Source organism: Somniosus microcephalus, chromosome 31, assembly GCF_052327205.1.
Source record: "Somniosus microcephalus isolate GS21.2 chromosome 31, FLI_Smic_1.0, whole genome shotgun sequence".
Lineage (NCBI taxonomy): Eukaryota > Metazoa > Chordata > Chondrichthyes > Squaliformes > Somniosidae > Somniosus > Somniosus microcephalus.
In genome coordinates, this window is record NC_141017.1 from 24,359,749 (window position 1) to 24,378,916 (window position 19,168).

Genomic DNA, 19,168 nt, shown 5'->3' on the forward strand with positions numbered 1-19,168 from the left:
ACTATAACCTGGTGTTGTGTGACTTCTTACATTTGTCCACCCCAGTCCAACTCCGGCATCTCCACACCGAGAGAGCGAGAGGCAGAGAGAGAGCGAGCGAGAGGCAGAGAGAGAGAGAGCGAGAGGCAGAGAGAGAGAGAGCGAGAGGCAGAGAGAGAGAGAGAGCGAGAGAGGCAGAGAGAGAGCGAGAGAGGCAGAGAGAGGCAGAGAGAGAGCGAGAGAGGCAGAGAGAGAGCGAGAGAGGCAGAGAGAGAGCGAGAGAGGCAGAGAGAGAGCGAGAGAGGCAGAGAGAGAGCGAGAGAGGCAGAGAGAGAGCGAGAGAGGCAGAGAGAGAGCGAGAGAGGCAGAGAGAGAGCGAGAGAGGCAGAGAGAGAGCGAGAGAGGCAGAGAGAGAGCGAGAGAGGCAGAGAGAGAGCGAGAGAGGCAGAGAGAGAGCGAGAGAGGCAGAGAGAGAGCGAGAGAGGCAGAGAGAGAGCGAGAGAGGCAGAGAGAGAGCGAGAGAGGCAGAGAGAGAGCGAGAGAGGCAGAGAGAGAGCGAGAGAGGCAGAGAGAGAGCGAGAGAGGCAGAGAGAGAGCGAGAGCGGCAGAGAGAGAGCGAGAGAGGCAGAGAGAGAGCGAGAGAGGCAGAGAGAGAGCGAGAGAGGCAGAGAGAGAGCGAGAGAGGCAGAGAGAGAGCGAGAGAGGCAGAGAGAGAGCGAGAGAGGCAGAGAGAGAGCGAGAGAGGCAGAGAGAGAGCGAGAGAGGCAGAGAGAGAGCGAGAGAGGCAGAGAGAGAGCGAGAGAGGCAGAGAGAGAGAGAGAGAGGCAGAGAGATAGTTTTGTGGTCAGCATCACAGATACGAGCTTTTTATTCCAGATTTATTTAACTGAATTTAAATTCCCCGGCTGCCGTGGTGGGATTTGAACTCAAGTCTCTGGATCATTAGTCCAGGCCTCTGGATTACTAGCCCAGTGACATTACCACTATGCTACCGTACCCTTCTACTGGCCAAGTGGCAGTGTCGGTTTCATGGGTTTGAGGCCAGTGTTGATGTCAAGATTCTGGTGCCAATGCTACGCACTCCTGGCACATGCAATCCTACCCCCTGACCCCACCGTAAGTCCAAATCCAAGCAAATCAGGGCAAAGTTTTTAAAAATTCAAACAAGGAATGGTCAAGTGTACGAATTTGTAAATATACATCATAACTTTTATTGAAAAATTTATATCGCTTGCTCCTGGCCCACCACCGGTTTCACAGATAATGCCATAGGGTTGGAGACTTGTTCAGGCTCTGCAGCGGCCTAGGGAATATATTCCTAATAAAAGTCACTTACCGCCAGGTAGAGCAGGGTGTACATCGCGAAGGAGGCGTGTCCAGAGTAAAACGATTTCCTACAATTAAAAAACACAAAACTCCGCGTGAGACACTCTGGCACAAGCCATTCACCGGAGAGAAAGTAATTTTAAAAGAATTCTGATTTCCTCTTATGAAGCTGCTTCGGCTTTGCGGGGGAGACTCCAGGGGTATCGATTGCCCACTGGCCAACCTCGGCACAGGGGAGCAAAGACAGTGAAGGTTGGCAGACTATTCGACTATGGAGATTCTCAGAGTCAAATCGATACCTGCCTTCACCTGACGTACACTCACACGAGAATTTTAATATGAAAAAACAGGTGGGTTGGGACGGGAAGTTAAAGTATTAAAAATCTAAATCCCGATCCCAACCCGCCTCCTTTCGGCATTTACTCAGGTGAGATGTGAGGGGGGGGGGGGGGGGGGGGGGAGGGGCAGGTTCGCATTTTAAATATGCTAATGAGGCCCTGAAGCCTCTACTTTAATCTGCCGTGCAGGTTTAATTGTGGTCGGCCGGGGATCCCGGGCCTCGGAATTCCCAGTAGCTGCTGCGAGGAAAGGACAGACTCGGGAAGCAATCCTTGCAGGCCAGGAGGAGGAGCGCCCCCCCCCGCCAACACAGAAACACCAATCCCCACTTCCCCCGGGGTCAGGGAATCGGACCCCCCCCCCCCCCCACCCCTTCCTCTGGGGATCCAGAGCCAGGGGTCACAGTCTAAGGATAAGGATAAGGGGTAAGCCATTTAGGACTGAGATGAGGAGGAATTTCTTCACCCAGAGAGTGGTGAACCTGTGGAATTCTCTACCACAGAAGACAGTTGAGGCCAATTCATTAAATATATTCAAGAAGGAGTTGGATATATTTCTGAAGGCTAAAGGGATCAAGGGATATGGGGAGAAAGCAGGGACAGGGTACTGAATTTGGATGATCAGCCATGATCGCATTGAATGGCGGAGCAGGCTCGAGGGGCCGAATGGCCTACTCCTATCTTCTATGTCTCAGACCACCCCGGGAAACGGACCCCACCCCTCGGACCTCGCATCTACCCATTGGTTGTGGCGTCCTGCCCAGCATTCCCTGCCTGACTAGAAGCCAACCTGTCGTCATGGCACACTGAGCCACCGGGACCCTCCCCCGCCGATGGGCGGGTCTGACCAGCCAATCAGCAGTGAGAGCTGTGGGTCGAACCAAGATGGCGGGCATGGGGTCAGCAGTGTGGGAGAGAGAGAGAGAGAGAGAGAGAGAGAGAGAGAGAGCCATCAGTTAGAAACAGAGAATCCAGATCAACAAAGCTGTCCTACCGGGCTTCTGTAACTGCCGAAGCTGACCCATTGCAGACAAATTCCTCAATATATCCTTTGGAAGAGTTCATTTTTGAGAAATCTGGTTTGCAGACATCCAGGAAATGAGGCCTCAGCCTCCCAACAGCAACCTTCGCCAAATCGGTGAGGGACTGACTAACAGCACAGCCGAAGAGGAAACAGCCAACCTGTTTGTAGATCACAGATATGTAGGGGTTCGAGACGAATGACTTGGTTTTCTCATTCAGAAATCGGATCCTATAGCTTTCACCAAAGGCAATCTGAGGAGACAATGGAAGAGAAAAAAAGAAAAATTAATTGTGACATTGGCTATTTTTAACTCCTTCCCCCCCCCCTTCTTTGCATCCTTCCCTTTCAGTCATCCCACTACAGTCACCACTTCCCCCGGTGGCACAGCTCAGAACGTGGAAGGACGCAAAGGGAGGGCAGAAGAGCTTTTTCTGCCATCAACAGCACATCTTTATTTAATCAGTTTGGACAAGAACTCGTAAAATCAATCCAGTCAGGCGAGGGGGGGGGGGGGGGGGTTTGAACTCGAGCGATCCAAATAGAAATCCAACACCATCAGTGAAGCCAGTGGGCCTTTGAATGGGCAGCTACACGCGGCCATCATGGCTCCGAACCAGCTACTGCTCGCCTCGAAGTCAGAAGGTCGTGGGTTCAAGTCCCACTCGAGACTTGAGCACAAAAATCTAGTCTGACACACCTTGTGCAGTGCTGAGGGAGTGCCGCACTGTCGGAGGTGCTGTCTTTCGGACGAGACATTAAACCGAGGCCCCGTCTGCCCTCTCAGGTGGACGTAGAAGATCCCATGGCACTGTTTTGAAGACGAGCAGGGGAGTTCTCCCCGGTGTCCTGGCTGATATTTATCCCTCAATCAACATCACAAACAGATTATCTGGTCATCATCACATTGCTGTTTGTGGGAGCTTGCTGTGTGCAAATTAGCTGCTGCATTTCCTACATTACAACAGTGAGTACACTTTAAAAAGTACTTCATTGGCTGTAAAGTGCTTTGGGACGTCTGGTGGTCGTGAAAGGCGCTATAGAAATGCAAGTCTTTCTTTCTACAGATGCAGGGCTGTCTGAACAAGAGTCAATATCTCAACGTGACTCATGCTGAACTTTGCCCACGGGACTGCTCAAGCTCTGTGCAACACAACCTCAGGTCTCTGTGCCCACCTTTATATATTAATGACTGAGTTATTCTTACAATTCAAGGACACCGAGACAGACAAGGCTATTGTTATATTAAAGGCAATTCAGGTCTGAGCCGGAAGCTGACAAGCAAGCTATTGGCAGTGCATTTGCGTAGTTAATAAATGATCTCCTTATTGTATGCATAAGGTGCATGCTAACCTTTGTGTTCCCTTAAGAAACATCCTATACCAAATAAAAACACACGATTCTATTTGTGTCCATACAGTGAGAAGCATGTTTCAGTTGGTTGACCCGAGGCCGTCCTTCCCCTTTGTGTTTTCCACTGATCGTTTCAAAGACAAATTCACAGCATCCGAGGCTGGCTTGACAGCTGTGATGTCAGCGCGAGCCCAATGCCAAGATAAATCCTGTGGCATACGAGCGAGCAACAGCTCCTTCCCCACATCGTTAATCACACAGGGAGCAGGCAGCAGAAAAAGGGCCAGCACATTTGACATCTAACATGTAAATAACTACAGGAATTCCTTTACAAGAACAAACTGCTGATGTAGCTTTGCAGTTTATTAACCCCTTCCGGTCCGGGAAAGCAGCCTTTGCACCAGAAAGCACACACCAGGGAACTACAAGGCAACTAGATTATACCCATTGGGAAAGCATGAACAGGCTGGGTCTCTTTTCAACTTGAAAGAGGAGAAGACTGAGGGGGGGACCCAATAGAAGTCTTTAAAATTATGAAAGGTTTTGGTAGAGTAGACAGAGAGGGGGGAATTTTCCCAGCCCTGGGGAGGCGGGACTGCCAGGAAAATGGCAGAAACTGGGAGCGGGAGCGCTCTCAACCCGCCTCCGTGACAACTTCCCGGGAGACGGGTCCCTGAGTTGCGCAGGGACCCGTCTCCTCGAGGCAGGTAGTTAACAGGCAGTTTTGAGGCCTTTCCCCATTTTACGCCTGCTAATTGCGGGCTTCCCGACGGCTGCGAACCTCGCCAGGGTCAGCGAGGCGAGCAGTGGGTCTGCGGGGGGGGCGGAGAGAGGGGTCAATATGTCAGCTGTAGAGGTGAGTGATGGGTGCAAGTGTGGACAGGCAAGTTTGAGAGGTGAGTGTAAAGTGTTGGAAAAAGTTTCCTTACCTTTGCTTCTTCCTGCAGGCTTCAACCGTTGAGGATCCGGAGGTTCCTCATCTCAACGGCAGAGATGACCGAATGGCTGCTGCATTCTCAGATTCATCTGCTTTCTGCTGAGGAGAGGTGTCTTGGTGAGCCTGTGTGCAAGGGCTCACCTTAGAACAGAGATTGTCAGTGTTTGACAGAGTCTCAAAGGTGTCAAACGCTGACAATTCATCTGTCAAAAAAATGTGACAGATGAAGCGTCATACGCTGACGTCATCGGTCACCGGCTTGCCCTTCATTGGCCAGTAAGGCCAATCAAGGGAAAATAGCGTGGGTTTGTCAGACGTCGCTGGGGGTGGGACTAGAACCCGGAAGGCAGCAGTCCTGCCCCCAACTCGTCTCGGCTGGCAAAATCCAGCCCAGAGAGAGTGTTTCCACTTGTGGGGGGAAGAGCAAAAATAGAGGCCATCAATATAAGATAGTCACCAAGAAATCCAATAGGGAATTCAGGAGAAGCTTCTTTACCCAGAGAGTGGTGAGAATGTGGAACTCGCTACCACAGGGCGTGGTTGAGGCGAATAGCACAGATACATTTAAGGGGAGGCTAGATAAACATATGAGGGAGAAGGGAATAGAGGGTTATGCTGACAGAGTTAGATGAGGAAAGACAGGAGGAGGCGCGAGTGGAGCATAAACACCGGCATGGACTGGTTGGGCCGAATGGCCTGTTTCTGTGCTGTATATCCTATGTAATTATTTCATGATGCAGTGCTTGGGGGAATTGTTCCGTTATAGTTAAGGGTAATGGATGTAGAGAGAATATCTTGCTTCATTAAGTGTCCAAGTTAGTGTTGAGGCTATACACCACAGGCAGCCCCTTCAGACCCACTTTGTAGGCCTCGGCTGACTTGCTGCTCCATGCGCCTCGGACCCTCCATTCGTGGTCTGCCCAGTTGTACGATGCCATTCGGTTTTTGGTTCAAATATAAAATATTTCCAGTGGTTTTACGACTGTTTTAGATGCAAGGTACTGGCACCTGCCAGGGCAGGCTAGGACTTCGGAGGAATCCTTCAAACCAATGTCACAACCAATCACTGTGGCACAATCTGCCCATGAGAGAGCACTTGATTCAGCCACTGTTGGAGCAATTCCAGGACAAATTAGCTCCAGGGGACCTAATCACATTATCAAAAACATTTCACTCAATTAATTACTTTGGGAGCAAAGTGACTTGTTATGTGGGAAAAAAACATGGTAATCATACATACTGGCAACATCCCACAAATGGCAATGTGCTGCATGCCCAGTTAATCCGTCCTTGCTGGCGTTGGTTGAGGGATGGATGTTGACTAGGACACCAGGGGAGCTTTGAATAGGGTCACTGGGCTCTTTAACATCCACCTGAATAACAGGCAGCCAAGGCAGCAGTTTAACGCCTCCGACGACACAGCACTCTCTCAGCACTGTACTGGGGTGAGCACCTGGATTTTGTGCTCAAATCATTTAGTCAGTAAATACCGAAATGTTGACACTCGATGCCAAGGAAAACCTTTTCGGCCATTGACTATGAATGGGCAGAATTTCCAGCCCATAAGATTTCCAGGTGATGTGATGAAGATTTCAAAATGACAACTACTCAAAAAAGGTAGTAAAAAATGCGTCCATTTGAGATAGATATTAAAAACAAGAATGAGTATTTTTTTTTATTTTTTTAAAATTCGTTCATGGGATCTGGGCATCGCTGGCAAGGCCAGCATTTATTGCCCATCCCTAATTGCCCTCGAGAAGGTGGTGGTGAGCCACCTTCTTGAACTGCTGCAGTCCGTATGGTGAAGGTACTCCCAGTGTCGTTAGGGAGAGAGTTCCAGGATTTTGACCCAGCGACGATGAAGGATTGGCGATATACTCCCAAGTCAGGATGGTGTGTGACTTGGAGGTGGTGATGTTCCCATGTGCCTGCTGCCCTTGTCCTTCTAGGTGGAAGAGGTCGCGGGTTTGGGAGGTATTGCTGAAGGAGCCTTGGCGAGTTGCTGCAGTGCATCTTGTAGATGGTACACACTGCAGCCACGGTACACCGGTGGTGGAGGGAGTGAATGTTTAAGATGGTGGATGGGGTGCCAATCAAGCGGGCTGCTTTGTCCTGGATGGTGTCGAGCTTCTCGAGTGTTGTTGGAGCTGCACTCATCCAGGCAAGTGGAAAGTATTCCATCACACTCCTGACTTGTGCCTTGTATGCACTTGTTCTATCCAAGGTGTGGGGACAGAAAGGGTGGAATATAGAATTTATACATTCTATACAGTGCAAGTCTCCTACTTCCCCCGTAATTTGTAAAGACAACTTCCAACTAGTTACCCAATTATATCTTCCTTTGAATTACGTGATTTAAAAATCTCAATAATTTCTTACTGACTCCAAGGTGGAATCCTGCTTATAAGAGCATAAGGAGCAGGAGTCGGCCACATGGGCCCTCGAGCCTGCTTCACTATTCAATATGGCTGGTCTTTGACCGCAACTCCACTTTCCCGCCCAATCCCCATATCCCTCGATTCCCCTAGAGTCCAAAAATCTATCCATCTCAGTTTAAATTTGAATTTAAATATTAAATCTGCTTTGGTATATCGTAATATAATTGCTAGCTTATCTCAGTTGATAGACCTCGTGCCTTTGAGTCTGAAGGCCGTCAGTTCAACAACTCATGATTTAAACAAACTCTCCACTGCAATACTGTGGTCGTGATGCATGTGCTAGCTGTCCCTCAAATGAAGAAATATATGAGGTCCTACTTGCCTGTTCTGATGGTGGTTAAAGATTCCATAGCACTGTTCACAAAAGATCAGAGAGCTACTCCAGTGTCCTGGCCATCATTCATCTCAACACCACCAAAACAGATTAGCTTGTCAATTCTTACATTCACTGTTTGTGGGACATTGGAAATAGGAGCAGGAGTAGGCCCTTCGAGCCTGCTCCGCCATTCAATACGATCATGGCTGATCCTCTACCTCAACTCCACTTTCCCGCCGATCCCCATATCCCTCGATTCCCCTAGAGTCCAAAAATCTATCGATCTCAGCCTTGAATATACTCGACGACTGATCTTCCACAGCCCTCTGGGGTAGAGAATTCCAAAGATTCACCACCCTCTGAGTGAAGAAATTTCTCATCTCAGTCCTAAATGGCCAACTCCTTATTCTGAGACTGTGACCCCTCGTTCTAGACTCCCCAGCCAGGGGAAAACATCCTCCCAGCATCTACCCTGTCAAGCCCGGTAAGAAAAAAAGACAGAAAACTTGTGTGACTCAAAGAAAACAGGAAATAAAGAAAATGATCATATTTTTTATATTAATTCACAGGATGTGGGCGTCGCTGGCAAGGCCGGCGTTTATTGCCCATCCCTAATTGCCATCGAGAAGGTGGTGGTGAGCAGCCTTCTTGAATACAGTGGGTAGCACTCTCACCTCCGAGCTCGAAGGTTGTGGGCCCGAGTCCCACCTCAGGTACCCGAGCACAAATGTGTGCAAATTGGCTACACAACGGTGGCTGCACTTCATAAAAAGTAATTCATCGTCTGTGAAGTACTTTGTGACATCCTGAAGGTGATGTGATTAGGTGTTGTTTAAAAGCAAACCTTTTTGCGTATTAAAAGTAATAATAAACAGTGCTCGAGTTCAACACACGTCTTTTAATCATAGGTTCTGGGAGAGACCCACGTACTGCTCACGTTAGACACTTGTGGTTTAGGATATCATCTGGATGCCTCGGTGAAATTCTTGCTGGTTACTCAGGCCCCACTCACCCACCCCCATCATCCTTCACTCTGTACATGCCGCATTCTACCAAAACGTAATCATTTTCTCGAATATCACAATAACTGCGTCACTTCAGCTCACTCCTGACCTTTGATGAACTGCCCTCAGCATGTAACCGTTTCCATGTGCTCCTGAAGTTACTAATTAATGCAATGTGTCAATATTCTCTTTCCATCATAAAGGCACATGACCTCATCAGCAATGGATCGCGAGATCTCGCTCACTCAAGGGGTTATCTTTACATTTCACTGGTCTCTTTAGTCCATAACTCAAGTTATTGAGGGCTATTGTAGCCCTTCAAAGTACAAGGGGATTGTTTGTACAGCAGTGCGATTTATAGTATACCCTTTCGAACAGGAGTGTGGCCTACACTCAGGAGCAACCCTTTACTGTGAATTACATGGCCTTTTGACCCACAGGGGGCCATGGAGCAACAAGAAGCACATTGCATACGCAATAAGGCTCTGTGATAATTACCTATTGCAATTGAGAATAAGCAGCCCTCTGCCCCATAAATTGGGTACATAGTTCAACAAACACAATGAAAAGAAGTGATATTTTGTGATGAGAATAATATTCAAAATAAAGTCAAAGGAAAACAAACGGTCATTCGATCTATTAAGCTGCCTCCATCCAGGATCCATGTATAATTATTGCGTCATGGTATCCCCTCTCCCACCAGCACCTTCTGATCCTCTACTTCAACGAACATTAAGTTCTTCCCCTACCCTTGCTTTCACATATCTCTAACTCTCACTCACTCCTTTTCTCAATAGATATTGGCCCTGAATTCGCAGTCGGTATGATGGTGTAGAGTACTGTTGCCTCACAGCGCCAGGGACCCGGGTTCAAATCCGGCCTCGGGTGACTGTCTGTGTGGAGTTTGCACATTCTCCCCGTGTTTGCGTGGGTTTCCTCCGGGTGCTCCGGTTTCCTCCCACAGTCCAAAGATGTGCGGGTTAGGTTGATTGGCCATGACAAAAAATTGGTCCTTAGTGTTAGGGGGGGATTAAATACGTGGGGTTACGGGGATAGGGCTTGCGTGGGATGGCTGTCGGTGTAGGGACCGGGTGCTAGGGTTTGGATGATCAGCCATGATCTCGTTGAATGGTGGAGCAGGCTCGAAGGGCCGAATGGCCTACTCCTGCTCCTATCTTCTATGTGTCTATGTTTCTATACCGCCTTTGAAATCGACCGCAAGTTCAGGATCTCCGCACGCGCGAGCGCTAAATCTGGAACTTGCGATGTGTCAAGTTCTGACTGCGCATTGGCCTCGCTGCACGTTTCACCTACCCCCTTCAACTCAACGTGTTGTTGAAAAGTTGGGCTAATTGCCCACCTACTGCGCATCAATTACCCTGAAAATGTTTACGTCTGGTGCAAACAGGCGCAAGAGCCTGTTGCACAGCGCAAGGGGGGGGGGGGGGGGGGTTGAGAAAATTGTATTAGTTTATGCTACAGTGAGGCGCTGGTTTGTGTCCGAGCGGATACAAACTTTGAAAAGAAACTCAAGTTTGAAAACAAGGCCTTTGTGTGTCACCGTCTCTGGTGCCCAAAAGCATTCCGTACTTCTGGCTTAAATATTTCCCAACTTCTATTTAGAAAAGATTTAATTCACTTTCATGATTCATCATATCATCAGACATTTAAACTCTCGATTTTAGATTACTTCAATTAATCAAAAGTTAATTCGTCTAATAGAGGAGACTGTAATTATAGGTTTGTCTATTACAATCTTGGTTTGTGTATTAAATACTATTGCAATGATCGTAATTTATTAATAAAATAGCATTTCTGGCTGCTAAATTATTTAAAATTCAGGATAAGGGGTCGCCCATTTAAGAGGGAGATGAGGAGGAATTTCTTCTCTCAGAGGGTCGTGAATCTTTGGAATTCTCTGCCCAGAGAGCTGTGGAGGCGGAGTCAGTGAATATATTCAAGGCGGAGATTGACAGACATTTGAACTACAAGGGAGTCGAGGGGTGTGGGGAGAGAGCGGGAAAGTGGAGTTGAGGCCAAGATTGGATCAGCCATGATCTCATTGAATGGCGGAGCAGGCTCGAGGGGCCGATTGGCCGACTCCTGCTCCTGTTTCTTATGTTCTTAAAATGAGTTGTGGGCAGATCAGCAATCTCCTGGGTTTCCTGATTGGCTAAGAGTCAGGAAGTAAAAAGGAGAAGCGCCCCACCTGATCCCAGGTTCGCGGACGCACAGCGGTGCGGCCCCAGGATCCGTGGACCACTGCGCGGCGCACAGCGTTTGAAAGCAACTTCGTGAAGTGGGGTTCGCACGAGGCAAGTGCGGATTTTGTTCGGAGGTCGGCAGCGATATCCTCAGCTACGCCGCCGCCCGCGAATTCAGGGCCATTACTCCAGCTCTTTTCAAAGCGGTCAGTCGACTCCAAATCAACGCCCGCAGGAGGAAATGTGTTTTTTTTCCTAATCTCTCACTTTGCTCAAGCTAGCAAACTTTGTACTTGTGTACAGTTAATTCCAGTTATACAACGGCCAGACTCCACCCGCCTTCGCCTTTAGACTGGCTGGGTTACGGCCAGGCCTTGGTTGCGGCCAGGCCTTGGTTGCACACCTGTGTGTGTTTATTTTCTCCCATTTTCCCCCCTCATTCCTGAATATTTTTACTGTAGTATGGTGTGGGCAACGTGGAACCCAGAATATGTCAACCAAGTAGTCATTATTCGTGCGTTCCCATCGACAATGAGCGCCAGCAGGTTACTTTTGCGGAGGCATCACAACTGAGTCACCCGGCACCCACACACACACACACAATTGAGTGTGTTTGACTTGGCAGCGATCAGGAACAGGATTCTTGGCCGAGTTTCTCTCCTCTCCCGCTCACCGAGGTACTAAAACCAACTGTAACATCCACCACCTCCCCAGCGGACTTCAGCGCATCTCAGAGATTGCATCGAGGGTACTCGCCGGCGGGAGTAGGACTCCAGACCTTTTCACTTTCTATTTTCTGCAACTCACTGGGGGGCCACGCTTTATGCCAACATGAACAAGGCTTATTCATAATGAAACAAACAGAGTGCAGCACTAATGAGTAGCAGAAAATAGAAAGTATAACCTGGACTAGCTGCAGTCAGTGCGACTGAACCTGGTGATTCGTTTTGGCGTATTTTTGTGAACACATATTTTCTCACTGCAGTAGCACACCTGGCGATTTTTAAAAAAATTCATTCATGGGATGTGGGCGTCGCTGGCAAGGCCAGCATTTATTGCCCATCCCTAATTGCCCTCGAGAAGGTGGTGGCGAGCCGCCTTCTTGAACCGCTGCAGTCCGTGTGGTGAAGGTGCTCCCACAGTGCTGTTAGGGAGTGCGTGCCAGGATTTTGACCCAGCGACGATGAAGGAACGGCCGATATACTTCCAAGTCAGGATGGTGTGTGACTTGGAGGTGGTGGTGTTCCCATGCGCCTGCTGCTTTTGTCCTTCTAGGTGGTAGAGGTCGTGGGTTTGGGAGGAATGAAGGGTTTCTGCCTCTCTGCCAAACCCAACTGGCTGCAGATGGCAATGTGCTGACTCAGGGTGCTGGCATTAACAGCATTACACATTGATGTCTCTTGGTCCAAGGGCTGGTCACAAAAGACTCCCTGGAGACTGTGGGCACAAATGATGAGAGAGACACACACACACTGTTCAACTATGTATGACACTATAAGCCCACATCATACATACCATAACCACACCCTCTGACTAGTAATCCAAAACAGGCCTGCTCGAGTGAAAGTTCAACGGTCTACCCATAGCTAAAACCAACAATTGGAGAGACGTATGAAATAGCCCCCCCCAGACAGAGACCCATGCGTTGTGATCTGGTTGTTCACAGGCAGATTAGTGCAGCCAGTCAATCCCGGTGATGTGCCGATCCACAACTCTTCCCACAACTGAAGTGAATGAGGGACCGGTGAAATATTCGCTTCTGAGCAGGATACACACTGCCTCGGACTTGAACCTGAAAATGCCAGCTGTCCTGCCCTCCCTAGAGGATCCACGTCAGGTGTGTCCAAGCTTGTTGCCTTTGTAGACCACGTGTGTGTGTGTGTGTGTGTGTGTGTAGCATGGATCCTCAGGGGCCACAAATGAAGTTTAAACCCATATTTCCATTTATCTGCCGCGATCTCAAGCTGCCGATTCCTGCTGATGTAGTATTTATTCATCAATGAAGCAACAGCAACAAGAACAGGCCTGTCCAAACCTCCAGCCCCAGGGAATTCAAACAGGGCAAATCCCAAAGAAGAAGAAGAAATAGAAGCACAAATAGGGCAAAGTTACCTAGGCTTACAGCCCGGATTGCCAGGCTGAGGGGGCTGCCGGTCACCAGTCTGGACATCTCTGGCCATGCTCCAGTGACCCTGGCAAATCAGCAGCACCTGTGTGGTGGAAGGGAGCAGCATCGCACCCTCCGATTGGTTGACCTGGCCCGATATTCTTGGCCACTTGCCGGACCTCCCATCAGCTGATGACTCACTCCCACATCCCCGTCCCCTTTAACCAGTGCACAAAGAAAGATACAAGACGTGAGGTGAGGCAGCACGTGGACACCGTGGAAACTGCCTGAATCTGACGTTCAAACATGACAAAGGTCGAAAACCAATGTAAAAAAAATCCAAAAGCGTAGAAATGACCCCGGGTGTATCTATGCTTCCTTTCACTGACAGTTTATAGTAGACACAAGACTCGTGATCATTGTTACACCACAAACCCAAACCACTAGCCCTGCCTGGTGTCACTGGTAAACCACTGATCGCACAGAATCCTCCCAACCAATGAAAGAAAGTAATCTTTCCACATTAAATTTCCAAAAGACATCAGTGTGCAGGAAGTCCTTGCTGCTCTATGGAATGGGTACTAAATATTCTTGGGCTAAAAATAACTTGTATAAAAACTGCTGCAAATGTTTACCTCCACTGCCATCTTCAACTAACTGCTGTACACAGCGGATCAGTTGGCTGTGCTCACCCTTACAAACCACAGGGCCGTGGTTTTAAGCCCCGCTCACTCCCAGTACTGACACCTCGCTGAATTGCTGAGAGGGCTTCCCTCAGACAAAAGGTTAAACTTACTTCCTACATTACAACAGTGACCACACTTCCAAGAGTGCTTCATTGGCTGTAAAGTGCTTGGAGAAGTCCTGAGGTCGTGAAAGGCGCTATAGAAATGAGAGTCTTTCTTTCTACCTTTGCATGCTGTGACAGATGACAAAGATCACTTGCTCGACAGCACCAGCCAAACCCACGACCTCCACCACCTAGAAGGACGAGGGCAGCAGGTCCACGGGAACACCATCACCTCCCAAGTCACACACACCATCCTGACTTGGAAGTATATCAGCCGTCCCTTCATCGTCGCTGGGTCAAAATCCTGGAACTCCCTCCCTAACAGCACTGTGGGAGCACCTTCACCGCACGGGACTGCAGCGGATCAAGGCGGCGGCTCACCACCACTTTCTCAAGGGAAATTAGGGATGGGCAAGAAATGCTGGCCTTGCCAGTGATGTCCACATTCCAAGAATTAATTCAAAAGCATTTTTAAAACTATAAAGGCAACCCAGCTTTCTTGGCCAATATTACAGAAACATAGAAAATAGGAGCAGGGGTAGGCCATTCAGTCCCTCGAGCCTGCTCCGCCATTCAATGCGATCATGGCTGATCATCCAAATTCAGTACCTGGTCCCTGCTTTCTCCCCATATCCCTTGATCCCTTTAGCCTTAAGAAATATATCCAACTCCTTCTTGAATATATTTAATGAATTGGCCTCTACTGCCTTCTGTGGTAGAGAATTCCACAGGTTCACCACTCTCTGGGTGAAGAAATTCCTCATTTCTGTCCTAAATGGCCTACCCCTTATCCTTAGACTGTGACCCCTGGTTCTGGACTCCCCGACCATCGGGAACATCCTTCCTGCATCTAGTCTGTCCAGTCCTGTCAGAATTTTATAAGTTTCAATAAGATCCCCTCTCATTCTTCTAAACTCCAGCGAGTACAAGCCCAATCGACCCAATCTCTCCTCATGCGTCATTCCTGCCATCCCAGGTATCAGCCTGGTGAATCTTTGCTGAACTCCTTCCATGGCAAGAACATCCTTCCTCAGATAAGGCGACCAAAACTGCACACAATACTCAAGATGTGGTCTCACCAAGGCCCTGTACAACTGGAGCAAGACACCCTTGTTCCTGTACTCAAACCCTCTCGCTACGAAGGCCAACATACCATTTGCCTTCTTAACCGTCTGCTGCACCTGCATGCTTACCTTCAGCGACTGGTGCACAAGGACGCCCAGGTCTCGTTGCACTTCCCCTTCTCCCAATCTATTGCCATTCAGATAATAATCTGCCTTCCTGTTTTTGCCACCAAAGTGGATAACCTCACATTTATCCACGTTATATTGCATCTGCCATGCTTCTGCCAAATCACCCAACCTGTCCAAATCATCCTGTAGTTTCTCGGCATCCTCCTCACAGCACACACGCCCACCCAGCTTTGTGTCGTCTGCAAATTTGGAGATATTACATCTGGTTCCCTTGTCTAGATCATTAATATATATTGTGAATAGCTGGGGTCCAAGGACCGATCCCTGCGGTACCCCACTAGTCACTGCCTGCCATTCGGAAAAAGACCCGTTTATTCCAACTCTTTGCTTTCTGTCTGCCAACCAGTTCTCTATCCAAGTCAATACCTTGCCCCCAATCCCATGTGCCTTAACTTTACACGCTAATCTCTTATGCGGGACCTTATCGAAAGCCTTCTGAAAGTCCAAATACACCACATCCACTGGTTCTCCCTTATCTATTTTACTAGTTACATCCTCAAAAAATTCCAGTAGATTAGTCAAGCACGATTTACCTTTTGTAAATCCATGTTGACTTTGTCCAATCCTGTCACTGTTTTCCAAGTGCTCTGCTATTACATCTTTTATAATGGACTCCAGCATTTTCCCCACTACCGATGTCAGGCTTACCGGTCTGCAATTCCCCGTTTTCTCTCTAGCACCTTTTTTTGAATAGTGGGGTAACATTAGCTACCCTCCAATCCATGGGTACTGTTCCAGATTCCATCGAATGTTGGAAGATGATCAGCAATGCATCTACTATTTCTATCTCACCCCAAAATACTCTCCAGCACCTTGCTTATTCACAAGGACCCAATGTAAATAAGATGCGCAACTTCATAATGGTTCCCCTGACAGAATATCTTCAAATAAAATTGCAAGAAAATTTTTGCATTGATTGATGGCAACATAGTCTGTTTAATAACATTCAGCCAAGTGAATGAAACTGAATAACTTCTGTATTAAAATATTTTAATCTGGTTAATTAAGACCCCCTGATGGAAAGAGACAGCCGTTTTATCGGCCTCTTCCCACCATGTAGTACTAATCTGTACAGATTTAATTAGAGCAGGACTCGATTGGCGAGAGAGCAATTGCCCACATTAAGCCATGTCTCTCTATTATTCAATGTCCCCCTAATCAGGGTCAACAGTCAAAACAGATTGGGCCTGATATTCCGACCCCCACGGGTGCGTACGAGCTGTGTAGGCACCCGTAAGGACCTCGCAAGTGCCAGTTTCAGGCGTGTGAATCCTCTTGACCGATCCTCTGCCCGCCCTGGAAAAGGGCCTCCGCGGGGGGGAAGAGTTCCGCTTTCTGCACAACCTCCGCCGCTGAAAACCTTTCAAAATCTTATGCCTGGTAAAAGCCTGCATAAGGCCTGCTTTTACCAGCATAATAGTTTTTAAAAAAATTAAAAATTCCACTCATTTATAATTTTAAAATAATTTTTAAAGTTTATTTTTAGCCCGTAAAAAAAAATATTTTTTCCAAAAAATTAATGTTAATATTTAATTTAATGTAATTTTAACTAATTTCAATTACGTGATTTAAAATTTTTTAATGTTAACTATTTAAGTGATTCCCATTCATGCTTTTGACAGGTCTATGCTGAGACCCATCAAAAGTGTGATGGGGGATTCCCTTCTTTGATTGGTTCCCCATGACCCACCTGATCCCAGGGACGCTAGCGAACCACCTGCACCCCTGGGATACCTGGGCCTCTGGGTGCGCGGACCAGGATCGGAAGTCTCGGGACCTACGGAGTCAGCAGGGAAGCGCGTAGATTTTTCCCGATCGGAAAATCCGGCCCATTGTGTTTCATTATTTCTGTCTGGGATTTGTAAAATCTTCCATACTTTGCGGCAGCACTCACAGGGTTAATGCAGCTGCTGTTAAGATGAATTTCCACCATGTGTTCCTCATCAAATGACATCTTTATATAACCTCGTGTTAAGGTTAACCTCCAATCAGGTTGGACAGATGTTCCCGATTTCCATTTAAACAGGTCTTGTTAAAGTTTCCATAAATTCTGTTGCTCTCTTATGGGAAATGAGCAGCACATGCACAGTAGCTTCTGTTAAACTGGGAACCAACATGAAGGGTTAAAGAGCCTCCTTTCCTTCCTCTTGATGACCTCTCCTATTATACGAACTCTTGGTGCTGGTGCTAACATCTTCTCTGTGCTGGCTCCTCATCTTTAAGGGGTTGATGCAAGGTTGATCGATAGATTTTTGAATATTAAGGGAATCACAGGATATGGGGATAGTGCAGGAAAGTGGAGATGAGGTAAAAGATCAGCCATGATCTTATTGAATGGTGGAGCAGGCTCGAAGGGCCAAACGGCCAACTCCTGCTCCTATTTCTTATATTTGCTTTGCATTGGTCTTCCATCAATGTGAAGCCAATTTCTACTTTCTATTGTCTACTGGTTGAAATAGCTGATATTACCATCACAGAGCCCTATCTCATTACCCATCCCACTACGATGTTCTGTCCCACCCCATCACACCGCCCCATCTCCCTAACAGAGTGTGCTGTCCCACCATACTGTCCTACCTTCCCGTCAAGCCAGCGCTTTCCAATTAGTGGAAGATTCACCAGCCTTACATGACTGAGTCTTCTCCCCCCGACCCCCACTTGGTCACTAGCCTCTTGGCCAGGAATAGACTGTGTTTGTGCAGAGAGATCTGAAGAGAGAGAACATGGCCACCAAAACGCCATCAGCCATTGGGACACTGTTGGGCCCAGTCCCTTGAATTGCCAAAGATACGGAATAAATACGTGGACTTACAGCAACGACAGTGATTAGAATGCCAGCGGTGCACAGCACGGGGTCACTGATGGTCTCCGCTTTCTTGAGTGGGTAGCGGATGCTCTCGTCGTTATAGTAGAAGCCACGATTGTAGGGCTTGACTGCATTGAACTCTACCATGAAGAACGGCAGGGAGGCTGCAAGAGAGACGAGATGGAGAAAATGAACAGCTATATATGACATCTTGGGAAGAAAGGATGTTATAGCTTCTACATATATTGGATTGTAGGAAATGCATTTTAATGAATAGACTGTTCCTTCCTCTTGACCCCCCCGCCCTTTCCCAGCCTCTGCACTCGCTTAAAACTGGTTACATCTCTAACTTTTGCCAAGGTCATCGAAAAGAATCGTTAACTCTGGTTTCTCTCTCCACAGATGCTGCCTGACCCGCTGAGTATTTCCAGCATTTTATGTTTTTATTATATCAGTTGAATGATTAGGGATCAGCCATGATCTTATTGAATGGCGGAGCAGGCTCGCGGGGCCGTATGGCCTACTCCTGCTCCCTATGTTCTAACAATGGAGCAATAATGGAAGGCGGTCAGTCATTTGCTTGCAAGAGTTTTCACACATCTGCCAGAGGAACCGATGCTGACAAACACACAAACAAATCCACCAATACATCTTGAAGGTTGTTGCGTCCCATTAGACCGCTGATGTCCGTATGAATCGCACACTCAGTTTATCTGCAATTTGATTGAAGTGGAGTCTGCTGTATCACAATATTCAGGAAGGGCCTTCAGTCCCCTAAAAGGGGCACCGGTTACCCAGCAACAACAAAATAGGCCCCTTCCCTAAATCACCCGTAACTGCTCGGGGTTCCTCTCCCTCCCTGAAGCGCTCGAGATATTTGATCACATTATTAAAGATGCTAAAGAAATGCAACAACTTGTTGAAATGAAGACATTTCACAAATAGAAATAAAATTATTTTATTCCAGCCCAGGTGTGGTTTTGCTTTCTTTCAGGGGTTTTAAGTACTTTACAGAAACAACTGGAAAATTATTGGAAAGGCAGTGAAGAACATTACCGATTCCGTCATGCATTCTCACATCCAGTATGGAAAATCAATAAGCTACAGTTGCTTTCTTCAATTAGCTGCTCATTTGGCTATACAATAGCGTCTGGTTCTTCGAACTCCTTGGAAGGCACATTGAAACAGGGGTAGGCCATCGAGACTGCTGTGTTATTTTCTTAGCCAGAGCTGCTTTAACACGATTTAATCCCAGACTCCCCTGGGTCTTGCAGGGTGTGTACACAGAAAGACTTG

At 47.8% G+C, this 19,168-nt stretch overlaps 1 protein-coding gene across 1 annotated transcript in view; it reads right to left on the reverse strand.

The window, feature by feature from the left end:
- Positions 1–19,168, reverse strand: part of LOC147097650 (phospholipid phosphatase 3-like) — a 92,922-nt gene that overhangs the window by 31,944 nt on the left and 41,810 nt on the right. The window contains exons 2-4 of the mRNA XM_085971640.1: positions 17,879–18,036; positions 2,638–2,918; positions 1,316–1,373 (exon numbers count right to left, since the gene is read on the reverse strand). Of these exons, the coding sequence (XP_085827766.1) occupies positions 1,316–1,373; positions 2,638–2,918; positions 17,879–18,036 (497 nt within the window). The remainder of the gene's footprint in view (positions 1–1,315; positions 1,374–2,637; positions 2,919–17,878; positions 18,037–19,168) is intronic.